The sequence below is a fragment of the Micromesistius poutassou genome (genome assembly GCF_964030765.1).
Source record: "Micromesistius poutassou genome assembly, contig: SCAFFOLD_5640, whole genome shotgun sequence".
Classification (NCBI taxonomy): domain Eukaryota; kingdom Metazoa; phylum Chordata; class Actinopteri; order Gadiformes; family Gadidae; genus Micromesistius; species Micromesistius poutassou.
Genome location: NW_028177155.1, coordinates 1 through 11044, shown reverse-complemented (window position 1 = coordinate 11044; position 11044 = coordinate 1). Strand labels below are relative to the sequence as shown.

General features: G+C 50.2%; 1 protein-coding gene across 2 annotated transcripts; it reads right to left on the bottom strand.

Moving 5' to 3' along the window:
• Window positions 1-288: 288 nt before the first annotated feature.
• On the bottom strand, window positions 289-10724 carry LOC311376714 (pleckstrin homology domain-containing family A member 2-like). Of its 2 annotated transcripts, XR_014644139.1 has the most exons (12): window positions 10474-10724; window positions 10048-10104; window positions 9271-9319; window positions 9022-9119; window positions 6947-7078; window positions 6680-6763; window positions 5605-5673; window positions 5433-5503; window positions 4551-4614; window positions 3465-3542; window positions 695-3124; window positions 289-564 (listed from the first exon to the last, which is right to left on the bottom strand). XR_014644139.1 is itself a non-coding variant. In XM_084491198.1 (11 exons), the coding sequence occupies exons 1-11, from the start codon at window positions 10612-10614 to the stop codon at window positions 2690-2692; spliced, it is 1278 nt and encodes a 425-aa protein (XP_084347324.1). In that variant the 5' UTR covers window positions 10615-10724; the 3' UTR covers window positions 289-2689. The 2 variants fall into 2 exon arrangements, 1 of the variants encoding a protein (XP_084347324.1); XM_084491198.1 differs by having other exon boundaries at window positions 289-3124.
• Window positions 10725-11044: the final 320 nt, after the last annotated feature.

Sequence of the window (11044 nt, the reverse complement as noted above, 5' to 3'; positions counted from 1 at the left end):
ACATTTGCGTTCTACGTGTGAAACACCTCGCTTTAACGCATCCCCAACGGGTGTGTTATGTGGTGTTAGTGGGGGGAGGGGGTGAACACACACACACACACACCGAAAATTATCTTTTAATTTGGGGTATAAAAAAAATATAATAACTGTTTAATATTTTAAAAAGTTGGGCTAATTATGAACGTAAGGCCATTCTGCCACTAGATGTCATGATTCTTCTGTTGTTGAAAAAAGGTGTTTCCTAAAACGAAATCATGTCCATTCATTTAAAACCTCTCCCAAGAAATAAAAGGCCAAAAACACGACTTAAAAGCACAATTTAATACTCACGGCATAAAATAAACAGTGCGTTTAGTCAGAGAAGTGCCCATTAAAAAAAAATAAAATGATGTAACATGACACAACACTAAAGTTCTAAAATGTAAGGCGTACGCGTACCGTTCAGAGATTAAAATTGCAGAACGCTGATGTACCGTAAAGACGTAAGAATGATGCAGAGTGGAAGTACTGAACCAACAACCTGTACCAGGAGAGACGTCTCTCTGAGGAGGCTGAACCAACAACCTGTACCAGGAGACGTCTCTCTGAGGAGGCTGAACCAACAACCTGTACCAGGAGAGACGTCTCTCTGAGGAGGCTGAACCAACAACCTGTACCAGGAGAGACGTCTCTCTGAGGAGGCTGAACCAACAACCTGTACCAGGAGAGACGTCTCTCTGAGGAGGCTGAACCAACAACCTGTACCAGGAGACGTCTCTCTGAGGAGGCTGAACCAACAACCTGTACCAGGAGAGACGTCTCTCTGGGGAGGCTGAACCAACAACCTGTACCAGGAGAGACGTCTCTCTGAGGAGGCTGAACCAACAACCTGTACCAGGAGAGACGTCTCTCTGAGGAGGCTGAACCAACAACCTGTACCAGGAGACGTCTCTCTGAGGAGGCTGAACCAACAACCTGTACCAGGAGAGACGTCTCTCTGGGGAGGCTGAACCAACAACCTGTACCAGGAGAGACGTCTCTCTGAGGAGGCTGAACCAACAACCTGTACCAGGAGAGACGTCTCTCTGAGGAGGCTGAACCAACAACCTGTACCAGGAGAGACGTCTCTCTGAGGAGGCTGAACCAACAACCTGTACCAGGAGAGACGTCTCTCTGAGGAGGCTGAACCAACAACCTGTACCAGGAGAGACGTCTCTCTGGGGAGGCTGAACCAACAACCTGTACCAGGAGAGACGTCTCTCTGGGGAGGCTAAACCACTGGATGGATGATCTTGGTGTGTGGATACTTCATATATTTATACATCCAACGTGGTGAAGCCCTGTAACACTGAAGTACTGATTAAAAGGGTACTCTGATGAGACTGTAGTACTCTGATGAGACTACAACTCTGATGAGACTGTAGTACACTCTCTCCTCTCTCTCTCAATGTGTTTTCATGAATGCTTTTCATTGTCCGTCCCTGATTATTATTCCTTGGTCTTTTCTCCGAAATTATCGGGTGCTGATACAAAAATACAAATAAAAAGTACCAATAAAATCTGTGGCGGTGGTTTAGAAGCTCTGAGTTTCTGTGGTGAGTGACGTCACACCGGTCTCCATGACAACCAGCCAAACCAAAACATCTCGTGCAGAACAATCTCTCGTGCAACGCGGGGGATGAGGAATACGCAGAGGCAGACGTACGGATCCCTTAGGCTCAGACCGTACATTAAGGACTGATCCAGGACCTGGCTGACCCTCCCATTCTCTACTCCAATCAGCTTTAGGCTCAGGTTGTACTGTAAGGACTGATCCAGGACCTGTCTGACGCTCCCATTCTGTACTCCAATCAGCAACCTGCTGAAGCTTTAGTTTCTAATAACATCACTACGTCTCAGTTAAGGTAAAAAAGGTGCATGCACACACACACACACACACACACACACACACACACACACACACACACACACACACACACACACACACCAAAACTAGAGAATTACAATTCCATGTAAATCTCATATGGCAAACCTTCTTACGGTAATCACGATCAATGTCATTCAAGTATCCTACGAAGATGTGTAAAAACAGACACCGTCTTACCCTTTCACAGTCCTACAAACTCACTATTTAGTCCGTTTCACAGAGGAAAGTCGTTTTAAAACTACTTCCGTCGTACATTTCCTCTCACAAAACTCACCAGAGACACGCAGTGGCCGCCTGACCCCAACAGGGGGCGACAGCGGGGCCGCATTACTAAGGCTGACGTCACAGTGTCGCTACATTGGGGCCGATTCTTAAAAAGAAAAGAGAAAAAGAAGCCACATTCATCCACGAAAAAAACCCTAAAAATATTAATAACAACAAAAGTGCGAGGGTCCTGCGGTCCGCACCGCGGACACTCAAAGAGTTCCGCCCGCCACACGCCCTGGGGCAGATAGACACGCCCTGGGGCAGAGAGACACGCCCTGGGGCAGAGAGACACTCCCTGGGGCAGAGAGACACTTCCTGGGGCAGATACACACGCTATGGGGCAGATAGTCTTGACGTCGTGGGGCAGATAGTGAAATACCACCCCCGCTACATTCCCTGGAGCAGATAGTCCTGATGCTGCAGCTGATGCTGGCCTGTAGCTACACACCCTGGGCCAGATAGTTCTGTCTACACGCCCTGGGGCAGATAGTCCTGTAGCGGGGCAGATAGTCCGGTCTAGACGTCGGTGGTGCGGATGCCGTCCTCGTCCAGGCTGAAGGGGAAGGCGTGGCCGGAGGCGTGGCTAGAGGCGGGCTGGGAGCGGTGGCGCCGGCGCCCGCTGGACCACGCCCGGGAGAAGGCCCCCCCGTCGGGCGGGGCCGGGGGGGCGTCGGCCGGGCCGGGGCAGGGCGGGGCGGCGGAGAGGGAGTTGGAGGAGGAGGAGGAGGAGGAGGTGGAGGAGGAGGAGAGGGAGGGCCCGGCCGTCAGGGAGCCGAAGGGGCCCGGCCCCTCATCCGGGTCCAGGGCGGGGGCCCCTCGCTTGGGCAGCGGGGTCCAGGGCTGCCAGCCCGGGGCCACGGAGCAGGACTTCATGAGCTGGGGCCTCCAGTCCTCGGGGGGCGGGCCCTGGGCGCTGCGGTACAGGGAGGAGCCGCGCTGGAACACGGCCCCCTGGGGAGGGGGAGAGAGAGAGGGAGGGTGAAGGACTGTAACATGACATGGTGACATGAAGACCAGCGGGCCTAGACTAGGAAGGAAGGGTTCTGAATGTCACAGGAGACCAAAACCCTTTCACTTTAATAAAACAACGTCAACGTTAAAATAAATGTGTGTCACGCTGTGTAGTTAAGTTAATTTGACTTCATTAAAAGTTAATTTGAGTTAAGTTAAAGTTAATTAATAAAGTTAAAACTCCCAATTGAAATTGGATCACACCCGGGACCAGGCAGCCATCTTTAACCAGTCAGACAGCGTAGCCTAGCCTAGCCTAGCCTAGCCTAGCTTAGCGTACCTGAGCGGGGCCCCTGAAGCCCAGGATCTTCCCCTCGATGTCCCGGATCCAGCCCCTCATCTCCTCCGGGGAGTCCGTCTGAGGGCAGATGAACCAGAGGCATGAGCTGCAGCAGCCATCAGACACACACACACACACACACACACACACACACACACACACACACACACACACACACACACACACACACACACACACACACACACACACACACACACACACACACACACACACACACACACACAGTCCTCATCCGACCCCAGTTATCCCCATCATCTGACCTCTTTCCACTGGTGAGCCGGCATGCAGACACACACGCAGACACACACACACACACACACACACACACACACACACACACACACAGATACACTCAGACAGACACAAACACACACACACACACACACACACACACACACTGAATCAGAAACACACAAACACATACACACACACTCAGACACCCACACACACACACACACACACCCACAGCTCCCCTCCTACCCTGCCTAACCTCAGTCAGCTGCTTCCCTGAGGGAAACACAGGATGTTATTGTTGTCATGGTAACAGATGGTTTCTTGGCCAAATGCGACCTTTTTATTCCACTAAAAATAGTCGCAAGGCCATTTATTAGAATGTCCTTGTATATTAAAAGAGAGAGAAACACATCTAAACTTTTCTGCAGAAACACCTTTAAACCCTTCTCCTTCCCCTTCTTCTTCCTTAACGGAGACAATTTGGGACTAAATGTTTTCCTTTTGGAGGACAGGAGACATTTATTACAATTTAGAAAAAGTGGAATGAACACACACACACACTGTACATATTATCTATTTGATCTATTTTATATTTTTAGGCGTACATTGCACTACTTCCTAGTACTTTTTATTCTTTTTTACTATTCATATGTTATGTGTATACTTGGATGTTGCTACAATTTCGTTGTACAATGACAAATAAAAGGATTCTGATTCTGATTCTGATTCTGAATATCTAAAAGCCGACAAGATGAGAATTGCTCTTCAGACTGAAGTGGAAGATGACCCTAACCCTGAGACCAGCGCTAGGGGGTTGGGGATGGAGAGTACCTGCACGTAGAAGACCCTGGAGCTGGTGATGATCTCAAACAGGTTGTCCCTCAGCAGAAGATCCCTGCAAACAGCCACAGTCACATGATGAGGCTCCTGAGATAACTCCAACAGTGGAGGTGAAGACGGAGACACACAGACCCAAGAGAGAGACCAAAGAGAAACACAGACAGGCTCAAGAGAGAGAGAGACCAAAGAGAAACACAGACAGGCCCAAGAGAGAGAGAGACCAAAGAGAAACACAGACAGGCCCAGAGAGAGAGAGACCAAAGAGAAACACATACAGGCCCAAGAGAGAGAGAGACCAAAGAGAAACAGAGAGAGACCCAGAGAGAGAGAGACCAAAGAGAAACAGAGAGAGACCCAGAGAGAGAGAGGCCAAAGAGAAACACAGACAGACCCAGAGAGATACCGTAAACACACACAGAGACAGAGAGGACTGACAGACGTGGGCTGGAGGTGGAGGACTAACAGACAAACAAACAGAGGTGGACGACAGACAGACAGGCAGGTAGACAGACACACAGAGAGGGGCGCTGGAGGTGGAGGACTGACAGACAGGCAGGAAGACAGACAGGCAGACAGACAGAGGGGGGCTGGAGGTTGAGGACAGACAGACAGATAGACAGAGGGGGCTGGAGGTGGAGGACTGACAGACAGACAGACAGACAGACAGACAGACAGAGGGGGCTGGAGGTTGAGGACAGACAGACAGACAGACAGACAGAGGGGGCTGGAGGTGGAGGACAGACAGACAGATAGACAGAGGGGGCTGGAGGTGGAGGACAGACAGACAGATAGACAGAGGGGGCTGGAGGTGGAGGACAGACAGACAGACAGACAGACAGACAGACAGAGGGGGGCTGGAGGTGGAGGACTGACCCAGATTTGACCAGACATTCATGGACCTTCTGAACATCTCTCAGCTGAATGGCTCTGAGCGGCTCCTTGTCCTGACACACACACACACACACACACACACAACACCATTATAAACCACAGCCACGACACGCTCACATTGCGGTGGAGAGCTATCCAGTGTGTGTGACCTCACCGTCTCACACTTGTAGTAACTGACAGCGCTGTCGTCCAGGGTGAAGAACCGGCGCTTCCAGCTCTTCCTCTGCACACACACACACACACACACACACACACACACACACACACACACACACACACACACACACACACACACACACACACACACACACACACACACACACACACACACACACACACACACACGACATGATTCTCATTGGCTGTTAGCGCAGTCCTATGTAGCGCTAGCTTGACACAGCTGAGTCACGTTTATTCCTGACTCTGTTTCACAACCGTCTGTTTTTCTACAAGTCTCCAGCGTGCAGTCCGGCATTGGTTGCGCTTGAATGTCAATCAAGACCTCTTGCGGACAAGTAGGCGGTTCTTGTCACAGTGGATCAAAGCTGCGGCCAGACTTTCCGTTCGGAAAGACTGTGTGAGACTAGGCGGGAGACGTCAGGAATAAACCACATCTCCCATCTCCTCTCATACCACAGGGACCCACATGATTATATATTATAGATATTACTTCATCTATACCTAATCAGTTGAAGTCAAGATATTATTCTGCGGCGCTTTGAGAATATTGTTTTTTGCGTTGTCAAGGAAACTCCTTGTGGATGTTGTATCTGACCAATGTTGTTCATGTTGGATTTGTGGGCAGTATGTGGTTCAGGAGGTAGAGCGGGTTTGCTGGTAACCGGAAGGTTGCTAGTTCGATCCCCAGCTCTAGCTGAGTGTCGAGGTGCAAGTCACCTCACCCTAAATGCTCCCGATGAGCTGGCTGTCACCCTGCATGGTTGACACCGCCGTCGGTGTGTGAATGTGTGCATGAATGGGTGAATGTTAGGCAGTATTGTAAAGTGCTTTGAGTGGCCACTGGTTAGAAAAGTGCTGTATAAATGCAGTCCATTCATTTTAACATTTGTAGCACATTGATTCATAACTGTTAAAAGGTAATACCCATAACTGAAATATAATACACACCCTCAGAGCGCTACTGACCAATCAGGATCCAGCAGTGAACCACATGCTCCCTGCGGTGCGGTAGACAGTGGAGTAGAGCTGCATGTGTTTGAGTTACTCACCACGTTGCCCTGTTTGACGCAGTATCCACACCTCAGAACACCTGGCCTGTTGCCCCTCCTCACGTCCCCCTCCTCCCCCTCCATCTGGAACACACCATCATCATCATCATCATCATCAACATCCAGCTTCTCTTCATCATCAAACTCCTCCTCGTATTCATCATCCTCCTCAAAATCGTCACATTAATTTCTTGTTAATAACTTGTTAATAACTTTGTTATTAACAACTTTGTTATTAACAGTGAACACACATACACACACACACACCTGAATGGCAGTGTGCACGACCACTCCCCCGATGATTTCCGTCTTGTAGGCTTGCTGTCTTTTGCCTCCGTGGGGGTCTCGGACCACGGAGCTGACCTCTGACCCCAGGGACAGCAGGCCTCCCTTGGGGACCTTTGACCCCAAACACGACCAGGGAAAGTGCAGGAAGTGAAGATCAATAACAATAACAAAATAATAACACTAATAATAATGGATTAAATTAGTATATCTGTAGCTTCGTTCAATAACCCCAAGGCCCTTGCCAGGGATGGGGAGAAACCAAAACAGGAAACAAACACATGACTGTAAGAGTCCAACTGTGTGTCTCAGAGGGGTCAGCAGCCTTCTTATTGGCTGATGGATCCTGCATGGCTGAGTTCAGGTGTGTTTTCACACCTATTTTATACCTTAATCTCTTTTTACTTTGCACTACCATCCTGTATGTAACTCACAGACAGAGTACAGTAGCAGTTACCACACTGACTAGGTTGACCTAACCATGAGAGCTGATTAGCTCAGTATAGCAACAATCAATCCCAGTTGGTGCGACCCAACAGTTTACTGCCGTCGTCTGAGACCTGAGGACATAGAGGTTGGTCCAGACATGTTGATTACGCAGCTAACAAGTAATCCCAGGTTTCATTTGTTAAGAGATTAACATCCATTCAACTTGAAACGGCCCAAACTTCTAAGACTTTCTCTGCTAGCGATCAAAGGGGGTGTAGAAGGTTTTATAATCAACTTCATGTTCCAATAGACTTCGCTGTGGCCTATAAAGGTGCTTCTTCTTCTCCAGATAAACTTTGCTCTGAGATAGCATTCTTCTTCTACTTCTCCAGATAAACTCTTCTGAGATAGCATTCTTCTTCTTCTCCAGATAAACTCTGCTCTGAGCCAGCATTCTAGCATTCTAGCATTATAGCGCTCTTGCTCACGGGATTGTGAGCAATCTTCTTTCTGCGGTCTCGTCCATTGTGAGGGTTTATTATCTTACACAACGATGACTCATGAGAACCAGGCTGACCTGACAGAGTTGGGCCTGTTTGTTGTGGTTTGAGTAGCTTACAGCCTGAGCCCAGGAAGGTGAACTCATGTACTGTAACTCAATGCACCAGAAGCCCTTTAGTGCAGGTTAGCCTCCGCTACATGCAATTAAACTATACATTGGTTAAATTCTCTATTCTTCCGACCCCATTTGACTTAAGGAGTGCTGAGTCATTCATAAAACAGGTTCAACATCACAACACGATCTCTGAGCTGTGCTGAGCTGAGCCCCATCTCAGGTCTCTGAAGGGGAAGTGAGAGAACGAGTGAGAGAGCGAGTGAGAGAGCGAGTGAGCAGCTTCACTTCCTGTGTCACAGTGTGCAGGTGAAGAGGGGGGCGGGGGGGGGGGGGGGGTACATGTGCAACACAGGCTCTCAGATCTGAGATCAGAGAAGACATCTGGGGCCAGCCTTAACATGGGATCCACGCACTACTGAACACACACACACACACACACACACACACACACACACACACACACACACACACACACACACACACACACACACACACACACACACACACACACAGTCCATGTCCATGGTCCATGTCCAGTGCTACATGAGCAGACCACCCTGGTCCCATTCAGAGAAGGAAAGCAGGATTGTAATAATCTAATAAGAATGGAGATCCCCGACGGCAGGCTGGTTATGATCGCTGTATTACAGCAGCTCACAGGGACTTTGATGGCTTATTAGGATTTTATATTATTTTCAGCATTTCCATAGTAGAATGTGCGTGTGTGTGTTTATCAGTTTATGTTTATCAGTTTATGTGTGTGTGTGTGTGTGTGTGTGTGTGTGTGTGTGTGTGTGTGTGTGTGATAATGTCTGTGTGCGTGTGAATGAATATCAGTGTGTCCGTGTGCGCGTGTGTGTCCCTGCGTATGCGACTACATGTGTGTGGGTGCATGCGTTTCCGTGTGCATGTGTCTGCGTGGGTTTGTGTGTGTGTGTGTGTGTGTCCCTGCGTGTGCGACTATATGTGTGTGCGTGTGTGCGTTCTGCGTGTGTGTGTGTGTGTGCCTCACGGTGATCTTGCTGGCCCGGTTCAGGGCCGCCACCCAGTCCTTCATGTCCACCACGTCGTTGGCCTGGAGGAAGTAGCGGCGGGAGACGCCGTTGATGACTGCGGAGGACAGATATATTGGGCCGGTTCTCAGCGTCCTCACAGCGTTTATTTCAGTGAGCACCAGTCGACCCACCGTCTGTCGTAATGCGTCACCGCCGAGGCGTGACTACCGTTTCCACCCGGGAGAAAAAACGGAAATAAAACTCACCGAAGCAGAACTCCGTCTTCGGCTTCTGCTTCAGCGAAGCCTCGTTCACCTGAGGAGAGAGGAGGGCAGGTTCAGAGGAACGGACGTCAAGCGGTCTCTCGTCGCCGCGGTGACACCTGCCCGGGGCAGCTCGTGATTGGCTGTCAGCACGGCGGACTAGGGAAGCGCAGCCGTTATCTGCGAGGAGAACGTCGGGACATCGGGACCCTCCCCACTCTGAGACCCACAGCTCCGAGCTCAGCATGGGGTCTGAGCCTTGATTGGTTTCCCTCTCAATAGACCTGGAGTAGGACCGGACTACATGGCACAGCCCGAACTAACACACACCCCAGATCCAGTGATTCAGGAGGCAAAACAGATGGAAAGCACAGGACAGTCGTGGAATGACAGATGACTCGGTGCTAGTCCCGGTATTAATCGGCTCCAGCTCCAATCGGCTCAATAAACATGACACCGTGCTGACGCTCATGTCCAACCCTCTACTGACACCCTGATGTCCACCCCTCTACCACCCCTACCCCCTCTACAGCCTGACACCCTGATGTCAACCCCTCTATCCCCTCTACCTCCAGAGGTCCACCTCTCTACCTCGTGACACCCTGATCCCAGCTCTCGCCCATCGCTCAAACCGGTCGTGAGAGAGAGAGTGGTGGTGGAGAGAGAGATAAGTGGGCGATATCAACAAGGGAATCCTCTATTTTCGTCTATTTCTCGTTTAAGAAGGCTGCGTGTACACGCTCATTTGGGTGGAGGAAGGGTTTTAGAGAAGAGCTTTACCTTGGAGATGTAGGTGAGCTTCAGGCTGCCGACGGAGCAGGCCCCGCTCGGCAGATTCTACACACAAAAACACAAACAGCCATTAGTCCAAGAGTCCAAGGTCATGCAATCCCATTGGTCAATTTCACTTCCTCTTTTCTGTTTATGTCTGCTCGACTGTCGCCATAGGTCATGTGTGTACATGTGGACACGTGTGGGTACATGTGTGTGCATGTAAGTGTGTGTTTCTGTGTGTATACATGTGTATGTATGTATGTGTGTATGTATGTGTGTTTATCTGTGTATCTGTGTATGCCCACGTGTGTGTATGTGTGTGTGTGCATGTGTGTGTGCGTGCGTATCTGTGAGTGTGCACGACTGTGCCTGTGCGCGTGCATATGTTTGTATGTATGCGTGTGTGTGTGTGTGTGTGTGTGAGGCCAGCACCTGTGGGTTGTCCATGTACCAGAGCAGGGCGTTGCTCTGCGTGTCCAGGATGAAGTATCTCCTGAGGAAGCGCCCGCTGCTCTCCTTCTCCTCCAGGTCCAGGAAGCCACACACCCGGTTCAGCCGGTCCACGTACGGCATGCTGCTGCTGCTGCTGCTGCTGCTGCTGCTGCTAGGACCTATCACTGCAGCCCCCAGAGACACAGGCAGGGGACTCAGGCAGGGACTCACTGACAGACACCCGATACACCCCCCGACCCGCCCAGTCTACGGCCCTCAAGAGTCATGTACATGATACGATGTACATGATGTCCATAATACACTCACCACTTCCCCTCCTCTGTCATTCACACGCACAATCACAGACTCATGCACACACACACACACACACACACACACACACACACACACACACACACACACACACACACACACACACACACACACACACACACACACACACACACACACACACACACACACACACACACACACTTGCACACTCATGCAGACGGGCAAAACTGAAAGCGAGTGGCGCTCAGCAGTTTTTCATGTGACGTGATGGAGGCAG